Source organism: Nomascus leucogenys, chromosome 5 (genome assembly GCF_006542625.1).
Source record: "Nomascus leucogenys isolate Asia chromosome 5, Asia_NLE_v1, whole genome shotgun sequence".
Taxonomy (NCBI): domain Eukaryota; kingdom Metazoa; phylum Chordata; class Mammalia; order Primates; family Hylobatidae; genus Nomascus; species Nomascus leucogenys.
This window is the reverse complement of record NC_044385.1, coordinates 46,770,601-46,797,280: the sequence shown is the minus strand read 5'-3', so window position 1 is coordinate 46,797,280 and position 26,680 is coordinate 46,770,601. Positions and strand designations below refer to the sequence as shown.

The window sequence follows — 26,680 nt, the reverse complement described above, 5'->3', positions numbered from 1 at the left end:
AGAAAAGGAAGAAGAGCAAGGTCCAAAGACCCCAGCCTTAGCCAAGGAGAGGAGGCCTTGTCTCACACAGCGCCTCAGGAAGAGGAGCCTAGGCCCAGGCCCACCAAGACCACAGCACCCAGCAGTGGAAGGAGCTGTGAGAATCTCCAGGACTGCACGGAGAGGACCTCATCCCCCCTCCCCCCATGCCTTGAGGGCACATTTTCTCTCCAAGAGGGAGCAGAGCACCTCTACCCCACTCTCCTCAGAAAAGTGGGCTGGGTGTGGTGGCTCACACCTGTAATCCTAACACTTTGGAAGGCCAAGACGGGAGGACTGCTTGAGCCCAGGAGTTCAAGACCAGCTTGGGCAACATAGTGAGACTCCATCTCTACAAAAAATATAAAAATTAGCCAGGCATGGTGGTGTGCCTGTAGTCCCAGCTACTCCGGAGGATGAAGCAGGAGGGACGCTTAAGCCCGGGAGGTTGAGGCTGCAGTGAGCCATGGTCACACCACTGTACTCCAGCCCGGGTAACAGAGTGAGACCCTGTCTCTGAAAATACCCCTTCTCACCTTGCTCCATCCTGGCCACAAAAGCAAGCATTCTGCCAATCTCATCTCACACAGTGGGGCTCATGGTGAAGCCTAGGCCACAGCAGGAGCTCAAGCCGCAGAGATGCTGAAAATCTCTGGTGGAGTGGGGCGTTATACCTGAGACCCTGAGGGCTCTTCCCTGCTGACCCACCATGATGCCAGCTTTAGGATTCCCTTGGAGCCTTGCATGCTATGGTGAATGGAGTGGGCAGTGGTTGAGAAGGTAAACGCCCTTAGGCTACACTCCCTATGCTGCGCCTGAATTTGCCCAGAAGCTAGGGTGCGTCATGGGTTCTGTGTTCAAAAAAATCCCAGGATGGTAACTCAAAGCAAAATGGATATTAAAAACTCCGTAACTGGTGCCCAGGGACCCATGTTGCCCTCTGCACACCTTTGTCCATACTTCTATTATACCTGGGGCTCTGCCACTTACAAACGATGTGACTTTGGGCAAATCTCCATCCCTGTGTGTGCCCCACTTTCTAGAACGGGGATGATAATTCACCCCTTCCATGGGTCGTGGTGAGGATTAAACCAGGGAAGGAATGCAGGGCTTGGCACATAGTATAGTTTCAACGAAAGCTGACTTTCTGACCCCTGTGTAATGTCCCAGCAAACAGAGCAAAAATGTAAGGCAAAAGATACCACAGTAGGTGGCCAAAGGCTGGGCCAACTGAACCCTCCACCCGGAAAACCACACATGCCCTGGATTCACGCATCCATTGGCAACATGCACTGGGCTAACCAGGGCCAAGCCCCACATTGGAAGCTGGGGACAGAGGCTTAAGAGCCCTTGCCACTGCCTGCAGGACGTTCCCGGGCCTGCGGGAGGGCATCTACTCAGTGGGGTCAGCGGCCTTGACGGAAGGTAGCAGCGGGCAGGGCAGGCCCCACGAGCTCCTAACCCATGCTGAGGCTGAGGCCCGATGTCCTGAAGAAGCCGGTGCCGGAACTAAGTCTGAAAGGACAATAGATGACTAGGTGAAGCTGGAAGGAGTCTAGGCAGAGGACTCTCCACGCGCAAAAGTGCGGAAAGGAAAGAAAGCGGGCGAATGTGCTATGGAACACGAGGATGGGGGTGGTGTCTACACAAAAGTTAGGAGGGCATGGATGTCACAGGCACGGCTGCGCAAAGAAGACTCGCTGAAGTTGTTGATTGCATAGCCTAACCTAGAGGGAAATTCCGAGTCTCCGGGGTGCGCTCCAAGCCCGCCGCTGCAGAAACCTATTCCTCCAGCCCGGCGAGCAGAGGCGCAGCGACCGGCCCACGGGCGCCTAGTGGGAGGCCGGTCTCTAGGCAACAGGCCCCGGCCCCGCCCACAACTGCTGCCGTCGCGCCCTCTCCCGGCGGCGCCCTGCCAGTGCACCGGGGTCAGCGAACGCCGGCTGGTTGCCTTCCAAAACATTACCCCGGCCACCTGGGATGAAGAGTGCTGCCCCTGGCGGCTAGTCTCTCGGCTTTCCATCCTTTTTCTGCCTGGAACTGGACGACCCCACGCCCTCCAGGACCTGGGCTGGGCCAGCCAGTGAGGGAGAGGCTGGAGAGGCCAGCAGGCAGGTCCTTATTATTTTTGAGATAGGTCTCGCTCTGTCACCCAGGCTGGAGTGTAGTGGTGTGATCACAGCTCACCGCCATCTCCACCTCCCAGGCTCAAGCGATTCTCCTGCCTCAGCCTCCCGAGTAGCTGGGATTACAGGTGTGAGCCACCATGCCCTGCTAATTTTTGTATTTTTAGTAGAGACGAGGTCTTCTCATGTTGGCTAGGCTGGTCTCGATCTCCTGCCCTCAAGTGATCCACCCACCTCGGCCTCCCAAAGTGCTGGGATTACAGGCGTGAGCCACCGTGTCTGGCCAGAGGGAGCAGGAAGGAGCCACAGAGGGCTTGTGTGCAGAGCAGCAACATGAGCAGAACTGGTTTTTCAGTGCTCATGCTGCTGCTGGTGGAGGCCTGCCTGGAGGAGCTGGGCATTCAGGGATCATGGCTCGGGCTGCCTGGCAAGGCTGTGGGGAGCAGGGGTCTACCACCTACCAGGGCAAGTAACCGTGGTGAGCCCACGGGAGCAGGAAAGGGCAGGCTGGGTGCTCACAACTTGGGGTTCATACCGGGGAAAGGGAGGAAGGCAGGCCTTCCTGAAAACCAGTAAGCCAGGGGGCAGCACTGGGACAAGCCCCTGACCCCCAGTTGGTCTTTTCACCCCAGCAGGTGCCTCCAAGGCTCCAGGAAAGATGCCGACCAATTTCTGGAGATTCATCAGCTCACAGGCCTACAGGAGAAATGAGAAATCCTCCCATCTTGAGTTGTGTGAGCATGAACCCCTCCAACAGGACATTACTCTCCTCCGAAGACCAAAGCCTCCTATCTCCCCACAGGCTAACTAAACATCTCATTTCCTTGCATTGGTCTGGAATAGTTGTGGTGTCCATGTGGCCACAGAGACTGTTTCATACTTCTGTGTGTGTGCTGACCAGAAACAGGAAAGCAGCTTTATTTGAGTAATGCAACTTGGTCGGAAAGTCTTTCAAAATGTGGAGTCTAAGATAAAACTTCAAGTGTTATGAAAAAGTAAGGTTACCAGCCAGGCGCGGTGTCTCACGCCTGTAATCCCAGCACTTTCGGAGGCCGAGGCGGGCAGATTACGAGGTCAGGAGATCGAGACCATCCTGGCTAACATGGTGAAACCCCTTCTCTACTAAAAATACAAAAATAAATAAATAAATAAAATAAAAATTAGCCGGTAGTGGTGGTGGGCGCCTATAGTCCCAGCTACTCAGGAGGCTGAAGCAGGAGAATGGCGTGAATCCAGGAGGCGGAGCTTGCAGTGAGCTGAGATCGCGCCACTGCACTCCAGCCTGAGCAACAGGGCGAGACTCCGTCTCAAAACAAAAAAAGAAAAAGAAAAAGAAAAAGTAAGGTTACCAATCCAGCCCCACCCTGCTGTACCAGCAGGTCAGGGGTTCAGTTAGGGCATGGTGATTGATGTCAAGTGCAACCAAAAGGCATGTCTTCTCCCACCCTCTCAGGGTCCTGCAGCACTGTGGTCCCCGAGGGGAAGACCCGCACTGGGGTAAGTGATAGTTTCAGCCCCCAAGCCAGGATAGTCACAAATCACTGCAACATCCTGTCCAGGCTGACACCAGTGCTGACCTGCAGGCCTCAGGCCTCAGCATGCATGGTCTGCCCTGCTGAAAACACTCTTGTGTCTGTATAGCAGTAACTGAAAAGTTCTCGTGACAGTGCCTGCCTCCAGTGCCTTCCAACAGAGCCCAGGCCCTGGGCCCCAGCCACCACACTGACGTAAGAGAACAGTTAGGGTATCACTTCTCAATGATCCCCCCACTACCTATCCCAGGACTTAGGAGGATGCCTGGACACCTCTGCCCACAGGCAAAAGAGGAAGTAAAGTTGACCTGTTCTCTTGGGTGCCAGACCTTCCCTGGACAGAGAACAGGCCACTGCCCTGACCATGGAATCCTTCACACCAAGTCCCCATCCTCCTCTGCACCCTTACTGGGAGTAGTCATCTCTTTCTTCTCTGCTTAACTGATTATTGCCCCTTACGATGTGGTTGAAGCCCTGACTCCTGCAGAAGGCTTTCTCTGACCACTCCCACAGCCTCCCTACCTCTCTGTTCTCGTATGAATCCCCTAAGACTCTCTGTCTCTCCCACTAGATGCCATGTTCCTCATGGGCAGAGCTGGGAACTGTCAAGTTCTGAATCTAGTAGAGACACAGGATGTTTTCTAAATGAAGGTATAAATGCAACCAACGGAAGAAGCCGAGGACCCTAAAACAGAATTGGTTCAAGTTCTGTTTTTTTAAATGCATGTTCCTATGCAGGGACTATGGAAGGAGCTAGAGGAAGGAAACTAAGACATCTTTACATTTTGTGTGTCTACATCAGACTTCCTTAAAAGGTCTCCATTGCTTAAAAGAACAACAGTAAAAATAAAGAAGTCTACTAGCCTGGCCCAATCCCCTCACTTGATAAAGAAAGGGGAGGTAGAACAGGGAGGGCAGGAACTAAGAACAGGAACTAAGCAAGTGCAGTCAAGGCCAGCCACAGGCCACAAACCAAGGCCCCCAATCTCCCCAACCCAGGCTCCTGCCAACCCTACCTTCCACCAGGATCAAAGGGAGAATAAGCCTTCCACAAGGATTTTCATTGCTCATTTTATTTCAATGCCAACTGTCCTCACAGAAGAAACTGTTCATGTCACAGGCTATCAGAAGCACCATTCTATTCCCTAGGGACTGCATCAGTGCTTATGAACAGCGTACTTTTTAAAGTTGGCAATCACTATAAAAACATCAAATAGTCAAACTAATAAATTTTTTAAAACCAGTGCCCATAACGGCTGAAACTTTATGGAGGGGGAATGAAGTGGCCCCAGCAGCCAGGATGCTTGCTAGTAAAACCCCTTAGAGGAGGGGCAAGGGGCTGTGGCCAGGAAGATGTGGGGGACAGAGTGGCAAGGCAGGACGCTGCAGAACCTGCTGTCAACGACCCTGGTCCTGGCTGCTGGCTCTAGCCACCTGGATGAACTGATGTCTGTGGTGCCCCCAGCACCCTGGAGGACCAGGCAAAGGCAGCAGAAGGTTGAAATACATGGTGCCTCCTGTCCTGGAGTGGGGCCTGAGGAAATCAAATACTGCCTCTGGGGCTTGTTCCAGTAAATGGTAGTGTAACCCAAGGACAGTTAAATTCATTCCTAAATGGGAGCTTCTCCCAGCACCCACTCCTCAGAGCCCTGGCCCTCTCCTGGTAATAGCTTCCTCCACACTCTTCTTCAACTGCACAGTGCAGGACTGAAACTTAGAAATCGCCCTCCTTCCTCCTATCTTAAACTGGGAATCAGTTGCCATCTATGCTATCAACCTCCTTCCTCCCTATGCTATCAACCTCCTTCCTCCCTACACATCACTGAATGAAGACAAGAAAACTGTTGCTGTTGCCCCCCAGTGCCCCACTCTGCTGGCCAGGAGGGCGGGCCTGGGGCCTAGTCGGACTGCTCCTGAGACGATGGCTGGCTGGGCTCACCCAATGGTACCTCTGCATCTTGGTCATCTATGAAGGACAAAGAAGGTAGCTGGATTTAGAAAGACGGAAAATTACAACTACCTATTTGCAGATGAAGATTTTCTTTTTTCTTATTTTATTTTATTTTAATTTTTTTGAGACAGAGTCTCGCTCTGTCGCCCAGGCTGGAGTGCAGTGGTGTAATCTCAGCTCACTGCAACCTCCACCTCCCAGGTTCAAGTGATTCTCCTGCCTCGGCCTCCTGAGTAGCTGGGATTACAGGAACCCGCCAACATGCCCAGTTAATTTTTATATTTTTAGTAGAGACGGGGTTGCCCCATGTTGGCCAGGCTGGTCTTGAACTCCTGACCTCAGGTGATCCACCCACCTCACCCTCCCCAAAGTGCTGGATTACAGGTGTGAGCCACTGGGCCCAGCCCAGATACAGATTTTCCATAAGCCTTTCTCATCATTCCCAGCCCTAGGGGAGAATGAATTTTCTTTAACTTGTTAGGCGCCAGGAAGCCTGGAATCCTAGCCTTGGCCATGTGATTCAGATTCAAGTTCCAGCTCTTGCTCTGCTCCTCACAAGCTGTGAAGAATTAGCAAGATACTCCACAGCTCTGAACCTCAGCTTCCCCTTCTGTAAAACGAGACGTATCCACCTTGCAATGGCAGCATGGGCACTAAGTGAAACAGACAGTGATAGGCCACCTTCACCAATGCCTTCATCACTTCAGGTTCTGTTTAATCCTCAGAATCCTCATGAGGTAGGGACCATTATTAGTCTCCTTTTGCACATGATGAAACTGGAGCACCAAAGAGTGAATGAGCTTGCTCAAGTTACACAGCTGGGCAAGTGCTGGAGCCAGGACTCACACCCAGGCCACTCAGCACTGGGGCCAGTGGCTTTCAGCCACATGACACCAACTCTCCAGCTACTGAATCTAGGCACTGCACACACAGGAAGTGTGCAACAGGCCTCAGTTTCCTCTTGAGTAAAATGGTGATGCCACCAGACTCCCCTAGCTCATAAGATGGTCTGACAGTCATTTTAAAGGCCTAGTTGAGTTTGTCAGTTCTTTCCAAATCATAGGAGCCCCAGGGAAAGACTGAAAGGAAAAATATCCTAGAAGCTTTAAAGCTGCAAGGGCCGTCAAAAGAAAACCCAAAACATTTTCACATCCAAAAGTTTCCTCGACCCTCACAGTAACCTAGTAAGGGGGCCCCTTTTATAGTTGAAAAGCCTCAGTGCCCAGGATCATCCAGTGCCCCAGTGGCAGAGTTTGTGAAGGACAGATTCTCTAGCTCCTGGTCTGGTTCCCTCAGAGTGGCCTGGGGCAGAGGCACAGCCCCACCACATGGGCTCCTGCTGCTGCTCCAGGCTCTGCATCTGCTCCCCTACCCCAGCTAGAGATGCCTGGCACCTCTGGTCTTCCAAATGCACCACATGCCTGCTGTCCTCCACAGCACTGCCCACGGAGCCAATAAGGTGAGTGAACAGGCACTGGACTGGAAGCTAGACTGAGAACTCTGTTCAAATCCCAGCTCTGCCATTTACACCCACGAGAACTGCTGGAGGCCCTGGTTTCCTCACCTGGAATCCCATTCCCACCTCCCTTAGATGTGTGCTTATGGGGACTGGAGGAGGGGTGTAAAAAGGAGCTCATCCTAGGGCTCAGCACCCTTTAAATTCCATGTCCCTTCTCTCCACACCTAACCTTTCTTCAGATTAGGTACCTCTTCCTCCAGAAAGTCTCCCTGGCTCTCGCGGAAGCTGGAAGACTGGAGCTCACTCACCAGTGTTCTCCTTGTCAGTATCAAACAGGACGGTCAGTGAGAAAGATGACGGAGGTGGTGGTGGCGGTGGCGGGGGGAGGAAGTGGAGCGCAGAGAGGTAGCCTGGCGGGAGGAACTGGGGCTGCGGTGGAAGCGGTGGAAGGGGCGGCAGTGGCGGCGGCGGCGGCAGGTAGTAGCTTGGCTGGAAGTCTCCCCCTGGTTCTGACGCCTGCACAGCACACACAGCAGAGAGGCGGAAAGGAGAGAGAGTTAGCCAGATGGGCTGACCAAACATAGCTCTCACCCCTGAAGTGGGGGGCTCCTGATGGGGTAGATGCATGGCCCCAAACACACAGGCACAGGGCACTTGGAAGGGGGCATTCAGCAAACACCTGTCAAATTATTGAAGGCAAGAAGGAACACAGGCAACCTCAGATAAGCATGGGAACAGCTGAACGGTCACAGTGACACAGCCCTTCTGTATATGCCAGGGTGATTGTGCTTGGGTGCTCACAATCCTAGGCGGTGGATTCTATTACTATTCTTGCTGTAATTATGAAAAACAGGTTCAGTGAGATGAAGCTACAGGCCCAGGGCCCCAGAGCTGCTTTGTGGTTAAGGGGCAGAACTGGATCCCAAGTTGGCTGACTCCATAGCCCACTCAGCTGACCTCTGTCCAGTGCTGCTCTGCACTGGGGAAGGGTCTGAATGCATCCCAACCCCACAGGACCCCCTGTCTGGCACATGTGGTGACTTAAACTCAAGTGCCAGCGGGGCCTTTGGGAGAAAAGGCTGGCAACGTGGGTGTAGCGCAGCTGTTTCTGAGGCAAGACGCACTGGGTGACTTCAGACAAGTGGCCTCACTGATGAACATTTTGCTGCTTCTGTCCCTTCTTCAAGGGATGGAATCCAACCCCTTACCACAGCACAGGGCCCCATCACAGGATCTGGAGGGGGGATGACTACACAGCTCAGAGCTTAACTGAGAAACACGCAAATGTCGTAAGAAATAATACTGAGTTTTGGATGTAGTTCCTGTCGTTCACTTCTCTATCCAGATGCTTCAGAGCAACACTTCCTGAGCTGAGTTTCATGGAGTCCTGGTGTCATACGAAGTATTTTTTAGTACTCTTAAAAGTGTTCTTTGTTAAGTGAGTTTGAGAAACCCCATATACTGCTCCCCACATTAGTGGGTCACACATGAGCATATTAAAGGCTTGGAAGAGTCTGCAAAAATCTCCTTAGATTAACCCAGCACTTCCTAACTTCATTCAACCACCAGGAAGGGAAGAAATCCCACTTTTAAGTACCTACTATGTGCCAGACCCTGTGCTAGGTATTTTACATGCATCGCCTTATGTATTCTCAGGAGCCCTAATAGATAGGTCCTCCCACCCCCATTTTACAGACCAAGACCCGAGTGAGGTCCTCAGAGGTCAGATAACTGCCACGGGTCACATGGCTGGGACACGACGGGGGAGGCAGAATTGGACCCTAGGTCTGCCCACCTCCAGGGCCAGTGCTGTCCTGTGAATAGGAGAGCAAAGGAAGCCAAGCAGCAGCAGGTGGGCAGGGACAGGAACAGGAAGGAGGAAACTGTTCTGGAGAGCACCTCCAAGCCTTGGCAGGGGACAGCAGGACAAGGATGAAAGTGATTCAGGGGCTCTTGGGTTTGAAACAGCTCACAAATCAACGCCTGATTCTCCACACGTGAGAGGGTGGAAGGGGGATTATTAGTGCTTTAATTCCAAGCTGCTCAGCCAAGCAACTCCCTGGATCACAGCTCCTGCCTGGGGCCTGTGGTGGCAGCTCGGGCCCAGATAAACTGACTGAAATCACACTCTTAACAAAGGCCATCTGGCAGGCCTGTCAATCAGAGCCCTGCCCTGGACGCCAGGCTCCAGGCTTCTGCGTGAGCAGACGGAGTGTGCTCTACTTGGCCAGAGCCCCTCTCTTTGTGTGGAGGCTGGAGATGCCTGGCTCTCCCTGGGCAGTGCCCACAGATGTCAGGCAGGCTGCAGTGCTGGTGTGAGTCAAGGGCCATGTGTGTTCTACCTCTGTGGGAGAGAGGGAAGGGCAGTGGAAAGCACCTGGGCTCCAGAGTCAGGGCGACTGAGGTGCATGACCTGGCTCTGTCACCAACCAGCTGTGTAGCTGGAATCCCAGTCTCTCTCTCACCAGTTTTGTGACCCTGGCCAAAAACTTAACTTCTCTGAGCCTTTTTTTTCTCGATGCTACAATGGGGTGTAACACCTGCCTTGAAGGTTCAATAGACACCCTGGAATTATCAAGGCCAGTGGCTTTCAAACTTTCTTCCCTTGAATCAGTGGAAAATGATTTTTAAGCACGATTTTACAATATCTAAGATAAGTGGAAGAGAAGCTGCTGCTGCCAGCTGAAGCAGGAGTGAGGACCCAGTGACCTGTGTGCTCAACCTGCCCGGGTGATGCTCGAGCCCCATTGGACTGGCTCCACACTGTGCGGCTAATGACTTTCATTAAGGAGAGAGAGGGCTTTTAGCCATCCTAGTCTGGAAGGAGCTGGTAACCAAGGCCATAAAACTCAATCACACCTGCCTCGTAGTACACACCACAGGCGTGACCTGACTTTACATACTCGGTCTCAAAATTCCCAGCTTACAGAGAATACCAGCTAATGGTTGACCTTTATTAATCTTATAAAAGGATTAAATTTCATTCTTTCAACAGGTATTTCCTAAGGTGTCAAGTGTTTGGGAGAAGGTTTCCATATTTTTCATGACTCAGCTCAAATGCCACCTCCTCCTGAAAGCCCTCTGCAGTCTCAAGTGTGCTATACCTGTGGGCAGGGAGCCTACCTATGGTTCTGGCTCTGCCTTAAATTTTGTGGTCCCAGGAAGGTGATATTCCCTTTCTGGAGTCCAGCAAAATGAAGGGCCCTTCTAGCATCAGCATCAGTCAAGGAAGGGGTCACCCTGAACGCTCAGAGCCTTTCAGCCCACTGCCCTGAAAAGCACAGGCCATAGCCCAAGCCGAGTGGTGCAGACTGGTCCACACGTGTGCTCCCAGAGACACACACACTGTGCCTGGGCAGTGCCTAGCCCTCCACCAGCACTCGGGGGCTGGCATGGAGTGGGCACAGTTTATGACAGCTGGCTTCCTGGGACTGAGGATCCATCAAGGCGGCAGGGGCAGCTGGGAGGAGGAAGCTGGCAAGAAATGAGGGGTGGGACTCACCAAGCCTCCGCCTTGGTACTGGCTGCGGGACACATGCCGGAAGCCCTGCTGCAGGGGGACGCCAGGAGGGGCGTCCAGGTAGCCCAGCGGGAACGGGCAGTAGGGGTGCATGCTGGAGCCGCCAGGGTACTCAGGACCCAGTGCACGGTCCGGGTTGATGCTCAGAGGGCGCCCTGAAGAACGCAAGCAAGGAGGGAAGTGTTAGACACCGCTGGGAAAAGCATCCGCAGGGCGGAGCAGGTCGGCCCAGGGCGGCGGGGTCATCAGCGCGGCCGTCCAAGCACAGAAAGCCCAACCCACCCTTCCTTCCGCTGGGCCCTCACTGCATCTCCACCCTCCAGCCAGCCCCACTGCTCTTGGAGAGTCCTCAGCACGGCCATCAAGCCCGCTGTGGGCCGGGGCCGCCTCCAGACCTCCCTGCTGCCCCACACACTGTCCGCCCGCACTCTGCCTCTGCGAGTCCTCGGTGCCGAGCTCCTCCGCCTCCGGGTCACAGTGAACCCGGCCATGGCTCGAGCCCTGGACACCGATTTGTGTGACTCTTCTATCATCCCTGTCCCTCCCACAAGAACAAGGTCCTTGAGGGCAAGAAATGTGACCCGCGTCCTCCATCACGAATGCCTGGCTCATGGTTCGGCTCCGCCCTGCTTGTCTGTTGAGATGGAAAAAAAAAAGGCGGCTTCTCCTAGCAATGCGGTTTCAGGCCTGTGACCCTGTCAGATGGGACGTTCCCTGGGGACCTAGATTTTCCTGGAAAGTCAGGAGGGCTGGACGAGCCTGCGGGAGCCTCCGGACCAGTGCCCTGGCGCACAGAGAGCAGGAGCGTCTCCAGCGTGAGCCGGGCCCCCGCCTCGGCCTGAGTCCGCCCCACCACACCACCACGGGGGAGACACCAGGAAAACGCGTCCGCACCAAACCCCGGGGCTTTTAAAGCTTCAAATGTACATGTGACTTGAAACTACAATACCAAAAGCTCCAAGACACAGGGAACAATGTAATTTATGTACAAGGTGAGGGGAGAAAAGAAAGGTAACAGCTTTACAGACCAGTTGTTCTCTTGTGTGGAGTAAAGAAGCAGGCTCCGCCCACCTGCACGTGGGGAAACGGCGGGAAGAGGTGCGCAGGCGCACTGGGCCAGGGCCGTGCTGAGGGGAGGAGCCTCCCGACCGCGAACCGGGAGGGAAGAGTGCGTCCTTACGCTAACATGCCGGCAGGAAAATTCTGTTATTCGGGAGGAGGAGCCTCCAGCCCAAGGAAATGGCGGGGAGAGGTGCGCAAGCGCAGTAGGACTGGGCTCCTCGAAGCCTGCCCCCCGGAGGAGGAAGCACTGCTAAGTCGACTGGACGCCATTTTGTTCTTACATGCCGGAATGGCACAAACTACAGCTAAATGTTAAAAGCCCTCTGAACCGCCCATTCCTTTCTGTTTCCCTGATTTCCTTTCTGCGAAAAGGTACCCAATCCAAATCCCTGTTCGAAGAAGGGTTTCTCAAAGCAGAAGGTCCGTTACCCATGGAAAGCATTCTCTCCACCCCGAACCCCTATGCCAGCTCCCCATCTGAGCTGGCCTGGCCTGCCAGCTCGGGGAGTCGACCGCGGGACCAAGGCTACGACTTACCAAAGTTGGTGAACAGTGGCCCGGGCACGGGCTGCAGCTGCCTGCGCAGGTCTAGGGGGCCGGGGTAGCCACTGCCTGCGGCCTCTGCCCCAAAAGCAGGTCCCGCAAGGCTGGGCATCGCCACGGCGGCCCGCTCGCTGGGTTCCACGTGGCCGCGGCCGCCCAGAACCGGCTGGAGGGTGCTCGGGCCGGGGTTCCGGCCCCGCGGGGGCTGCTCGAAGAAGTAGGCGGCCGCGCGGCCCTCGGGTCCCGGCTCGGCGTCTCCGGAGGGGGTCCCCGGGGGCAGCGGACGGAGGCTAGCGCCCGGGACGGGGACGGGGACGGGGGCGGGGGCGGCCGCGGCCGCGGCCCCGGCCCCGGCCCCGGAGGCCTGCTTGGGCCCCTGCGCACACAGGGCCACCTCCTGCTGCTCCTCGGCGGCCTGCGTCTTGAGCACCTTCTGCGCGGCCATGATCTTCTGGCGCTCGGAGATCAGGTAGCACTTCTCGCAGAGGCACTGCTTCCAGCGGCACTTGCCCGCATGGCCCTTGACGGGCACCAGGAAGCCATGGTTCCTGCATCTCGAGCACTTGGGGGTGCGCACCATTTTGTCGGCCATTGGCAGGGTCAGCCTTCGTAGCACAACCACCACCTCTGGGAGCTGCAGAGCAAGTGGCGCTGGGATGAGCCGCGCCCCACAAGTCCCTCGTTCTGGGGACATTGGATACACTTGTAACAAAGCGGCTCGCAGTGTGTCCCGGGAACTGCAGCAAGAACCTTGCATTTTCCCTCCTTTTGGGAGGTGCACAGTTTGGAGAGTTTCTGTGCTTTGGGTAATGAAATGCCATGGATTGGGTTGAATAAATTCTTCATGGGATGCTATTGCATGTATGTCATTTAGCTTATCTGAAGTCTTAGGCATGTAATTTTGCAAACTCTGTTCCCGCCACCGACGGAAGGTATTTGTACCTTTAGGAAAGGCGGAGTGATATTCAACCGTCCACAGATTTAAAACTCAGGAGGAATGTAGCTCTCAGTGTAGAAAAGCACTGTAAGAGGCAAACTGTATTTCTTCTCCCCAAAGCTGCTGCTTCTGTGGCAGTTCACTTCTCTGGCCTGCAGAGATGCTTCCAGGATATTCCAGAATATTCTCAAGAGTTCAGTGCAGTGTGATGGTTGCTCAAGGGTATGCCCTTACAGTAATTCCCGTTTCCTGAGAGTCTTGGTGTAGGAATGCATTTCTAGAAGATGGCACATTGCTGATGCTGATGCCTTCCAAGGTGAGCATACTTAGAATATTTTAAAGTAAAACAGAATATTGTAGCACTAAGCCTGGCATAGTGTCCTGTGCCTGTAGCCCTAGCTACTCGTGAGGATCACTTGAGCCCAGTAGTTGGAGACCAACCTGAGCAACATAGCGAGACTCCTGTTTCTAAAAAATTAAATAAGACAAAAATTCTGCAAGACCCCGTTTCTAAAAATTTAAATTAAAAAAAATTTCTAGCACTAGCTTCAGTGATTGCTTAACCTCATCATGAACTTCGTTATCCTTGTAAAACAACCCAAATCTTGGGACATCTGAAAAGTTAGCACAAACGTCATAGTTTGCCCAAGGGCATTAATTTTTTTTTTTTTTTTTTTTTTTCCGAGACAGTCTCGCTTTGTCACCCAGGCTGTAGTGCAGTGGCGCGATCTTGGCTCACTGCAACCTCCGCCTCCCAGGTTCAAGGGATTCTCCTGCCTCAGCCTCCTGAGTAGCTTGGATTATGGCCGCCCGCCACCATGCGCAGCTAATTTTTGTATTTTTAGTAGAGACGGGGTTTTCGCCATGTTGGCCAGGCTGGTCTTGAACTCCTGATCTCAGGTGATCCACCCGCCTCGGCCTCCCAATGTGCTGGGATTACAGGCGTGAGCCACCACGCCCGGCCATTAATTCATTTTTTAAAAACAAATTTGTGACACCCTGAGGCATCTCCCTCTCTCTCTCTCTCTCTCTCTCTCCCTCCCCCCTCCCCCCCACCGCCCCCACTGCCTCCGTTTCCCTCCTCTCCCCTCTCCTCCCTTCTTTGTCCTAAAAAAGGAAAAAATGCGCCACTAACAAGCTGAAAAGCTTTTAATTAGATCAGTCGCATTTAAGTAGGTAGTTACAGTTAATATGTGGCTAAAACTTCTGCCTTTTTCATTGCCCTTTCTTTGAATTTCTCTCTTGCTGTTGGTAGAATGGGAGAAGCCCACACCTAGTGTCCACCTTGATTTTCCTGAGTCCGTGATTGTAGTTGTACCTTGCGTTTCTCACTAGCTGCCTGGGAATAGGAAATGGTTACCATTTGGGTGCTTATTAGACACTGGAAAGCGAAAAAAGGTTTTAAAGTCTTTTTCTGCTTTTAAAAAAATCATCTTAATAAGAAAGTAAAAGTAGTAAAAAGTTTCCTGTATTACTTGGCTTGTTAGGACTTCACTGGTTGCTCTGCATCCATTTAAGGAGGTCTAGGTTTGTTTCTGCTTTGCTCTAACAACCTCTCAGTTAAGTTTTTATTTTAAAAATATGATTAGTGGGCCGGGTGCAGTGGCTCACGCCTGTAATCCCAGTACTTTAGGAGGCCGAGGCAGGTGAATCACCTGAAGTCAAAAGTTCAAGACCAGCCTGATTAACATGGTGAAGCCTCGTCTCTACTTTAAAAAAATACAAAAATTAGCTGGGCATGGTGGCGGGCGCCTGTAGTCCCAGCTACTCGGGAGGCTGAGACAGGCAATCACTTGAACCCGGGAGGCAGAGGTTGCAGTGAGCCAAGATCGTGCCATTGCACTCCAACCTGGGCAACAGAGCGAGACTCTGTCTCAAAAAGAATCATATATATGTATGATTAGTGGCCGGTCGCGGTGGCTCATGCCTGTAATCCCAACACTTCAGGAGGCCGCGGCAGGAGGATAGCTTGAGCCTAGGAGTTCCAGACCAGCCTGGGAAGCATGGCGAAACATGTCTCTACAAAAATTAGCCAGGCATGGTGACTTGCATGCCTGTAGTCAAGAGGATCGTTTGAGCCCAGAACGTCGAGGCTGCAGTGAGCCGTGTTTGTGCCACTGCACTCCAGCCTGGCTGACAAAGCAAGTCCCTGTCGAAAAAAAAAAAATAGTTAAAAGACAGGCAAGCTCTTTTTCTGACTCTACCCAATAAAAAATGTATAGCGTTTTTCACGACCTTGTCTTTTAAAAATGACACTTAAAAATCATAGTTTCAGTACTGCTGTCGAAAAGTCTGGGGCACAAGCTGCGTTGTTTCATGACACTGCAAATTGTAATGTTATTTTCTGCATTATCAAATTTAAATTTGAATATCAGGTGACATCGGTTAATAAGGCCTAAAAACGAAAACTACTCATTTATATTTCATGCTTGACCACTCACGCTCTCTTCATTTTCTCATTAATGTTAATAATTTAAAGGAAAATTTTCTTCAAAGCAAGCTATTTGAGTTAACATACTTTAGCTTTGTTAACTTACAAAATGCTTCCATATTCACTTCGTAGCTTTAGAGGCAAAATATACCCAAGGTGATGTGAATTTGCATAGTGCTTTGAGAACATTAATAAACAACCATATATCTTTTTAATCAGTAGTCATGTTTTAAGATGCAGGGTTTACACAGTAAACAAATCTATGAAGAAAAACACTATTTCTTTCTTTCACCCAAAAGTCTCAATTTATGTAGGTAAATTTCAACAGAGTTTTATTTATCTCATTCTTGGAAATTCAGGCAAATTGACAGTTTTGTTCTGTTTAGGTTGATGGCTGATTACTTCTTAGACTGCTGCTTAAAATAAATATATATATATATATATATATATATACACAAACACGTTTCTTTAAACTGGGTTTTTTTGTTTGTTTGATTTTGTTTTGTTTTGTTTTGTTTTTGAGACAGGGTCTGGCTTCATAACTCAGGCTGGAGTGCAGTGGCATGGTCTCTGCTCACTGCTACCTCTGCCTTCTGGGCTCAGGTTATCTGCCCACTTAAGCCTCCCGAGTAGCTGGGACAACAGGCACATACCACCACACCTGGCTAACTCTTGTATTTTTTTGTAGAGGCAGGGTTTCACCATGTTGCCCAGGGGCTCAAGTGATCCACTGGCCTCGGCCTCCCTAAGAGCTGAGATTACAGGCGTGAGCTACTGCGCCTGGCAGTATTTTAAAAGACAGTGACATGATATAAAAGCAGAAAACAGGAAGTCAAAAAAGGATGGGAGCAATAAATACACAGTGAACGACTTCTTTCCCCACACCTAAACCTTGGGATATTTACATTTAAGAAAGTCTGCCAACTTACAATTGCTGAAGAATTGCAGTTTGATTAATTAACCGCAGTGAGGATGCTTGGTGGTCACATATGACTCCCAGCTTTTTTTCCCAGAGTCCCTAGTTTCCTAACGCCTCTTCTATTTGGTTAATATGATTGCTGCTGGTACTGTTTAATTCGTATTCATTTTAAAGAGCCTTGCATTATGCAGTGCACAGGGGTATCATTTCTAATAATTAAATATTGCATGCACTAGAATGTTTCCTTACTGGCAGCGCTCAAGAGTAAGGAAGGGCTTTTTTTTGCCTATAGCATCTTTCCCCCAACAGCTATAACCCAGATATCTGCTATCTTCCCTTCTTTGAGCTCTCTCCAGTGAGCAATGAAAACTTTATTGAAGATTTCATAGAAGAGGTGGAGGGGAGGATTTACATGATACGTCCTATGGCAGATGCTTTAAAATCCTGTCTTAGCATTTCTGTTCTCTCAGGATCCTCCTCTGCTATGCCAAACCCACTGGTCTGTCTTCCCACAGACCAGTGCTCTGTCCTCCCACTGGCTAGTACCCAGCCTCTCTAGTTCCTCTCTCCTTTCTCTATTTCTGTTAGCCTCCATAATGGCTGTGGCTATCTTACTTCCCTTTATGTCTAGCACAAAATTGATATTCAGTGAATACTTATTGAATGTGTGAATGAATTCTCCCTCTTCTGCCTATGTCAAAGTTATCTCCTCCCCAACTGGCTTCAGCAACTTTTCCTCAAATGTTATACAAATGCTCAGCAAAACAGAAAGCCCACAGTGATCAAGGCCACTGTTCTGACCAGCAGAATTGGGAGACTGACTTTGGTCTTGAGCTCACCCCCTTCCCTAATGGCTTAATAATAGTAATAATAATATTTAGCACTTTTATAACTGTTTATATGTGCCAGGAACTCTCAAGTCCTATACATGTATTAAGTCATATAATCCTACTAACAAGCCTCCAAGGTAGGTTACTGTTATTATCACCCCCATTTTATACATGAAAAACTGAGACCAAAGAAGTTTAGAACTTCCCAAGATTTCACAGCCATTAAGTGGCAGAGCCATGATTCAAAACCAGGAAATCTAACGTCAAAGTCTATGCTATTAACCATATATTTGCTAACCCAAATATTTCTTCTAAACAAAACAGTGATCTCCCCAAGAAAGCTTTGTGTTTGTATCATTATATACTCTATTATAGTGGGGGCAAAGGAGGTACCAACCTGGAGAAACTTCCTAGGATGCCCTGCTTAGCTGCTTTTCTCTATCCATGGTCAATATTTATTGAGTGCCAACCATGTGCTAAGCATAAGGCATGCAGAAATAAGTAAAAAGACAGGATCCTTGCCTTTAGGCCTACATTCTAGCTGGCAATCCAATTACTTGGTAAACAAGTAAGTCCAGAGTAATAAAAGTCAGGTTTTTGGAGCCCGTATGGAATCCTAAACTGGCTTGAGAAATCAAGGAAGACTTCCCTGAGGGGCTGATTTCTAAGCTGATGCCTAAAGGGTTAGTAGCCAGCCACAAAAGCAGAAGTGTGTCCCACATGCTCAGTGGCCTGCAGTGTGGCTATAGTGCAGCAAGGTTGAGACACTGGCGAGAAATGAGGTGGAAAAGTAAGTGCAGCCAGGCTGTGGAAGGAGTCCTGGAGGGAAATTGACCAAGTAAAAGAGGAAATGACATGGCAGAGCCAGGCAAAACAGTAAGTAATAAGCACTCGTGCAGGTATTGCAAGATTCAAATAGAGTTGAATGGGGTTTTCCTTGAGGTGGTTGTTCCGGGTGGGGCACAAGTGTCTTTATTTACTAAGGTTACAGAAATTTAAGATGTTCTGAAAGTATAAAATACACACCAGATTTTAATGACATAGTATGAAGAAAAGAATGCAAAATATCTCAACAATTTTATATAGATTATGTATTGAAATAATATCTTGGATATATTGAAGTAATATTTGGATATATTGAATTAAATAACATTTTAATGTGGCTTTTTACTTTTTTAATGTTGCTACCAGAAAATCTTAAATTATATGTATGATCTTTCATTATATTTCTGTCGGGCAACAGTGCACAAGAGATTTGTGTGCTCAGTCCTTCTACTTCTGAAGACCAAGTTTTCCACAGTAGATCATATTCAAGGTGTTACATCATCTTCAGGTAGAGTGTAGCACATTCATAAACCCCTCCATCATGGTGGTTAGATAACCTTCACTCACGTGAATCTCTGCTCTTTACCATTTAGGGCCTTTTTAATGGGATCAAAACACTGTCTCATGCTTCAGTACTGGAAATATTACTATTAGAAAATGCCAGCTAGAAGAGTCTAATAAAACTCCAGTTTGCATTTTGAATCTTCAAACATACGATGTTATTTTTATGGGAATATTTTCCTATTTCTCTTGTTAGGTATAAATTACTAGTAAAATACTGTGTAAACTAGAAACCTTATTTACTAAGGTTACAGCATGCCTGCAATATAGAATCCATCAGTTTTGCCTAAAAGCTCAATCAGGGGGCACAGGTCGATTATGTATGTGTCGCTTGATAAATGTAGTCCCGTGGACATTTTATATTGTAAAAATTCTGGGAAATTAGTTTTTAAAGTATTTGATTAATACTCTTCTTCTCCCCTAGAACCTACCCCAGGTAAACAATTACTACCACTAGGAGTAGTAATTTTGCTTTGCACAAATAATTCCTTACACAAAAAAAGGCATGAAGATTTGTTATGAACAGTTTTTTTTCCTAAGCATATAGAGATTATTACCTCCTACATATTTTCTTTAAACATAGTTAAACTTGCTTAGCCTAATCAGTTTGGGGATTGTTGATTTTTCCTCTTTAACTTGCCAGATAAATAAGAAATATTTATTTTAAGAGACAGTGTAAGGAACTCTATCATTCCCAATCTGTCAGAGTTTTACAAATAAATCTCAGTCGAATGTCTATCATTGTTTCCAATCTGGTCAAGAAAAAAGAAAAAAAAGTATACAATTCATCAGAATAATTAGTTATCTGGGGTTGAATAATTCTAAGAAGAAACATTTGACTCCCTGGCACTTCATAAACACCCTGGAGTGAGGAGGATTATACATTAATGTACAAGATGTAAAAGGATCCACATACACCCTTAACGTTATTGCAAGCATGTGGGACACATTTAGGTGAGTTAAAACCAAGTGTGGGTTTTGAGTTTGGCCATCTTTCATCAGTGGCTTACTAAAGCTTTATTCCTTTGGTGTGAGGATAGTGGAGTGCAGAGAAGTGGGTAGGAAGAATGGAATAGCGGCAACAGTGCCCCCTGCTGCCTGATGGCCACCTCCCTTCATGGAAACTTGAGGTTTCAGGGATTTTTAGAGACATGGTACCCCAGGGAATAATAAAACTCCTCTTAAGGAAGTCAGGAAGGAAAGAACTAACATATATAAAGGTTTTATGGCATTGCAAGCATTGTTGTATCATTTAATAATATGAAGCTCATTACAAATTTAGGAAAGAATATGATGTATTTCACAGATGAAGAAACTGAGGTTCAAGAATATAGGACAAACTTTACAAATTTCATAGCTAGAAGTGGAATAGTCCAGACTGTGGATCAGGTATGCCTGGCTCCAAAGCCTGTGCTTCTTATACTGCAGCACACTGCCCATAGGTGGAAGCCAAGGACATAGCTCAGACTCCTCAAGTATAGTGACCAAGTGTCCTGATTTGCCTGAGACTGAAAGAGTTTTAGGGACACGGGATTTTTAGTGGTAAAACTTCCCTGTTTTGTCCAGGAAAATCTGGGACAAGTTGGCCACTATAGCCGGAATTCAACGGAATAAAGCACCAGGCTAGAAGGGTTTATTTGGAAAAGGAGGAAGGCTGCCTAGTTCTCTGTCCTGTCCTGCTCTGAGACAGCCACAGGTGAACAATCTCTGTCATGCTTATTTTATGCCTTGACACATCCTGGGGCATTGTCAAAGAAGTTCACACCTCTGCCAGTTATGATTTCGTCAATTCCTGTCCCAAATCATCAAAGTCAGTAGGAATTTAGTTAACCGAATCATCCACTTGAGTGGAGGAGAAAGAGCAGAGACTGGCATCACAGAAACATGAGTTCTGAGAGGACTGAATGGGGCCAGAAAATGGGGGTGAGTAACAGAACTGACATTTGTGGAATGCTTATTAACGTACAGGGTACTAAGCCACATACTTTATGCACAACTTCTCACACACTTGTGCACATTGTCTCTCCCATTGCAACCCTAAAAGATAAAAGATAGTTATAATGAACTCAAATTACAGATTTACAAAAGAAAAATAAGCTCAGAAAGAGGATACATAACTTGTCTAAGTTCACACAGTTAGAAAAAAATGGAACTCAAAATCTCTTTCAGCCCGAAGTTGTGACACTTTCTCTACTATATCATAGTGTCTGACTGTGATATTGTGCTATAATAAGAAATATATATCTGGTCTTTGTCCTGGTTCCTGGCTCAGAGTCCCTAAAACCCTTGTAATTTCCTGAGTGATAGGGGTGATAGGAGCATCATTTGTTATGATATTTGCCCTTTATCCTCAGTTCCTGACAGGAGCTTCTAAGACCCTTGGAATCTCCGGAATGATAACAGTGTCTTTTTATATGCTAATGATGTGATTGGTGGCTGGGGTCCCCTAGATACCTTCAGGATGGGGGCTGCTCACCAGGAAGACCAAGGCATGATTAGACAATTAGAACTTTCAGCTCCCACCCCCACCTCGGGAGGAGAGAGGGACTGGAGATTGAGTTAATCACCAATAGCCAATGATTTAACCATGCCCAAGTAATGAAACCTCCATGAAAACATTTAAAGTACAGGGCTCTGAGAGCTTCCAGATTAGTGAACACATTGACCTGCTGGGAGGCTAGCAGGCTCTGAGAGGGTATGGAAGCTCCGTGCCCCTTTTCCCCTTAGTCTGTCCTATGCCTCTCTTCCATTTAGCTGTTCCTGAGTTGTATCTTTTATAATAAACCAGTTCATGTAAGTAAAGTGTTTTCCCGAGTTCTGTGAGCTCTTCTAGCAAATTATTGAACATGAGGAGGAGATTGTGGGAATCTCCAATGTATTGCCAGTAGGTCAGAAATAGGGGAGGCTCTGGACTTGCAATTGGTGTCTAAAGTGGGGACAGTCTTGTGAGACTAAGCCCTTAACCTGTGGGGCTTGACATTAATTCCAAGTAGTTAGTGTCCAAATTGGATTGAATTGTTGGATACCCAGTGTCCAGAGAGTTGGAGAACTGACTGGTGGTGTGGAAAAAATCCACACTTGGCTGTCAGAAGTGAGTAGAAACATTCACTGTCCTGACAAGTCATAGTGTTTAATAAATATTCACTTCCCCTTCCCATGAAGTTCCCAAGGACTTAAATTTATTAATTTCACTGTCCTCCGTATGCTTTAAAAATTATAAAAAGATTAAGGATGAGCTTGCTGTTAAGAAAAAAAAGTATATAAAAAGAAAAACGTTAGACAAATTAAATTTAGCAGAGTTGAATTGGGTAAAGAACAATTTGCAAATCGGGCAGCCCCAGAACCAGAATAGGTTCAGAGACTCCACCACTGGTGCATGGTTGAAGAAGATTTATGGACGGAAAAAGGAAAGTGATGTACAGAAAAGAGTGAGGTACAGAAACAGCCAGCTTGGTTACAGCTCAGTGTTGCGTTATTTGAACATAGTTTGAACAGTTGGCTGACTTTGATTGGCTGAAACTCAGTGATTGGCACAAGGGTAGGTTGCAGTCTGTTTGCACATCCAGTTAGGTTACAGTTCACTATGTACGGAGAAAACTTTAGGCCAAACTTAAAATATGTAAGGAGGCAGTTTTAGGCTAAATCTAACAAAATAAAATAACATACCAAAAACACTATTCTCCAAACTTGTATGGTGAATATAGAGATTCACTATGGGGGAATGAAGTCATCTGATTAAGTTCACTCTGAGAAAAAAATTTAGGCAACTACTCTCGTTCATTTTTATAGGTAAGAGAGTTGGCCACTATCCCCTGATTACTGGATAGAACACCATTCCATGAAATGATACATAAACAAAGTAAGCAGTGTTCTTACAATCCTGTCAGAAGTATTTCCTATACAGTTAAAAAAAAAAAATGGCAATTTACCAGTCCAGATTACATACAAATGAATGTCTGGCAAACACAAGGGACGTGAATTAAGCAAAGAAAGTTTTCTGGCAGACATACTTTGTAACTGATTCTGTAAGATGACATGGATTGGTAGAGGAAAGTGGAGGGGCACACACAAAAACATGGACAACAGGAATAAGGACATCTTGCATGAATATATTATATATTTGTGTAACTGTAGTAGAGAAAGTATCAGTGGGCCGTGGGCCTAAGTATTTATGGCTGAAAATCAAATACCCTATGTGCAAATTAAAATTTCATGAGAAGGAAGTGAGTCAAAATGATGTAGAGATCAAAGAATATCTCCCAGATACCTGAACAAATAGGGGTTCTGTTGCTAAAGAGGAATGGGCAGTTGGCTTTTGAGTAGACAACAGTGTCTGCCACTCTGTATTCATGAAATGGGAAGAACATCTATCTTGTATGCTTGTTGTAGGATTACAGATGTTTATAGCAACTGGCAAAGAGTAGATACCAAATAAGTGTTTGCTATTGTTTTATCTAAGCACTCTATGATTATGTTTTAGAGCTTTTGGAAATCCTGTTTGGGGACAATGTGGTATATTAGCTCTGCTTTGGAATACATTTAAAATGTGCCTGGCACATAATAGGCACTCCATAAAAATCTGTTGAATGGATGAATAAAGGAATAAATTTTCACTCTTTTCTCTTTAACAAATAAAAGAAACACAAGTCTTTATTTGGCCTTCTGGAAAGGAAAGTTCTACTTAACTCATCAATTGAAGTTTGCAGAAAGAACACAGTAAAAGTATAATGATGATTTCAAGACAGAAATGTTGCCCAACATCATGTCACAACCAAGGAAATAATGGTAGTTGTGTGCTCTGTAATGGTGAAATATTCTTATAGGCTACTTTCAGTTGTTACTGACTTTATGGCTGGGTTTTAGTAAAGTTATTTGCTATGGCTTGGATATTTGACCTCTCCAAACCTCATGTGGAAATTTGATACCAAATGGTGGAGGTGGAGCCTAATGAGAGGCATTTGGGTTATAGGGGTGAGTGGCTCCTGAATGAGGGGGTGCAGTCCTCACAGTAGCAAGTGAGTTCCATGAGTTCCTGAGAAAGCCTGTTGTTTAAAAGAGCCCAGCACCTCCCTCCCTTCTCTCTTGCCTTCCTCCCCATCTTCTCCCCATCTCCTCTTGCCTTCCACCATGAATGGAGGCAGCTTGAGGCCCTCACTAGAAGCAGATGTTGGTGCCATGCTTCCTGTACAGCCTGCAGAACCATAAGCCAAATAAACCTTTTTGTAAATTACCTAGGTATTCCTTTATAACAACACTAATGAACTAAGACATTATTGAACTAAGAATTGTCTAAGAAGTTTTGTCCTGACAATTTCTGGATTGTTTTCTTTAACTTGTACAAATTCATTGTTTTAAACAATATTTTAAGGCCAAGTGTAGTGGCTCATTCCTATAATCCCAGCACTTTGGGAGGCCAAGGAGGGCAGATCACTTGAGTCCAGGAGTTTGAGACCAGTCTGGGCAACACAGTGAGACCCTTGTCTCTATAAACAATTTTTTAAAATTAGCTGGGCATGGTGGCACGTGCATGTAGTCCCAGCTACTTGGGAGGCTGCGGTGGGAGGATTGCTCAAGCCTCGGGAGGTTGAGGCTGCATTGAGCCATGATCATGTCACTGCATGCCAGCCTGGGTGACAGAGTAGACCCTGTCTCAAAAAAATATATATATATATTTTAGTGGTACAGTGTAGGGTCCAGCCCTACAGGGCCTGTGGGTTTTTCTCTTCGTGTGCGGAGATGAGAGATCGTAGAAATAAAGACACAAGTCAAAGAGATAGAAGAAAAGACAGCTGGGCCCGGGGGACCACTACCACCAAGGCACAGAGACTGGAGTGGCCCCGAATGCCTGGCCGCGCTGTTATTTATTGTATACAAGGCAAGAAGGCAGGGTAAGGAGTGTGAGTCGTCTCCAATGATAGGTAAGGTCATGCAAGTCACGTGTCCACAGGACAGGGGGCCCTTCCCTATTTGGTAGCCAAGGCGGAGAGAGAGAGAGGACAGCTTACGTCATTATTTTTTCTATGTATTTCTCGGAGAGATCGAAGACTTTAATACTTTCACTAGTTCTGCTACTGCTATCTAGAAGGTGGAGCCACATGTACACGGTGGAACATGAAGGTGGACCAGGAGCATGACCACTGAAGCACAGCATCACAGGGAGACGTTTAGGCCTCCAGATGGCTGCGGGCGGGCCTGACTGATGTCAGGCCTTCCACAAGAGGTGGTGGAGCAGAGTCTTCTCTAACTCCCCCAGGGAAAGGGAGACTTCCTTTCCCGGTCTGCTAAGTAACGGGTGCCTTCCCAGGCACTGGTGCCACCACTAGACCAAGGTCTGCTAAGTAATGGGTGCCTTCCCAGGCACTGGTGTTACCACTAGACCAAGAAGCCCTCTAGTGGCCCTGTCCGGGTGTAACAGAGGGCTCGCCCTCTTGTCTTCTGGTCACTTCTCAGCGTGTCCCTTCAGCTCCTATCTCCGTATGGCCTGTTTTTTTGTAGGTTATAATTGTAGAACAAAGAGTATTATAATATTGGAATAAACAGTAATGCTACAAACTAATAATATTCATATATAACCATATCTATAATCTATTTCTAGATTTATTGTATATATTTTCTTTATTACACTGGAACAGCTTGTGCCTTCGGTCTCTTGCCTTGGCACCTGGGTGGCTTGCCGCCCACAGTACAGAACAAGTATCCCATAGAAATGAGATCAATTTAATATAACCTCTGCTTTCATAAAGTGAACAGTGGTATATGTTAGGAAAACATCCAAATTGTACCTTTAGGAAATGGAGGCCTAAGGGTTCAGTAAATGTAGCTGCTGTTATTATTACTCTAGCCCTCTTTACTCCTTATTTTCTCTAAACTCCATTTCTGAAGAGTCCAGCATTTCCCAAAATATGCTCCATGAAAGACTACGTCTATGAATAGAAATGTGAATAGGTATGATACAAAAAAGGGGTTCTGGGCCGGGCACAGTGGCTCATGACTATAATCCCAGCACTTTGGGAGGCTGAGGCACAAGGATTGCCTGAGCTCAGGAGTTCCCAACCAGCCTGGGCAACACGGTGAAACCCCATCTATATTAAAATACAGAAAATTACCTGGGCATGGTGGCGTGCGCCTGTAGTCCCAGCTACTCAGAAGGCTGAGGCAGGAGAATTGCTTGAACCCGGGAGGCAGAGGTTGCAGTGAGCCGAGATTGCACCACCACACTCTGGCCTGAATGACAGAGTGAGACTCTGTCTCAAAAAAAAAAAAAAAAAAAGGTGGGGGGCGGGTAGTGCTTCTGGCCGGGCACGGTGGCTCACACCTGTAATTCCAGCACTTTGGGAGGCCAAGGCAGGTGGATCACCCGAGGTCAGGAGTTCGAGACCAGCCTGGCCAACATGGTGAAACCCTGTCTCTACTAAAAATACAAAAATTAGCCAGGCACGGTGGCACACACCTGTAGTCCCAGCGACTCAGGAGGCTGAGGCAGGAGAATTGCTTGAACCTGGGAGGCGGAGGTCATAATGAGCTGAGATCAAGCCACTGCACTCCAGCCTGGGCGACAGAGTGATGCTACATCTCAATAAATAAATAAATAAATAAATAAATAAATAAATAAATAAAAAAAAATAAAAAAGAGGTTCTGAAATCCAGGAAAATTAGGAAACTCTAAATTAACAAAGCCAGAGTTTTTTTTAACTAAGCGACTTCTCACTCTTCAATGTGTTTATGTGTCCTGTGAATCTCCAAGAGCAAGCTCTGACACAGCATTTCTCAACCTTTTGTTCATTATAGGCCATCCCTCCCCCGGGGATTTAGACAGTTTTACTAATCATCCTTTCCCTCCTTCCCACTCTCCCCCAAAATTAAATACTAAGGAATAAGATTTTACTGGGTGGGCCACAAAACATTGTACTAAGATTCTTTGCCCCCTAAGAACCATTTCACCCCCTTGGGGATGATATCACCTCAG

At 47.9% G+C, this 26,680-nt stretch overlaps 1 protein-coding gene across 1 annotated transcript; it reads right to left on the bottom strand.

The window, feature by feature from the left end:
• Positions 1-4,737: 4,737 nt before the first annotated feature.
• Positions 4,738-12,852, bottom strand: DMRTB1 (DMRT like family B with proline rich C-terminal 1). The gene is made up of 4 exons (XM_003273078.4): positions 12,206-12,852; positions 10,589-10,761; positions 7,395-7,602; positions 4,738-5,642 (listed from the first exon to the last, which is right to left on the bottom strand). The coding sequence occupies exons 1-4, from the start codon at positions 12,801-12,803 to the stop codon at positions 5,575-5,577; spliced, it is 1,047 nt and encodes a 348-aa protein (XP_003273126.1). The 5' UTR covers positions 12,804-12,852; the 3' UTR covers positions 4,738-5,574.
• Between the last annotated feature and the right edge of the window lie 13,828 nt (positions 12,853-26,680).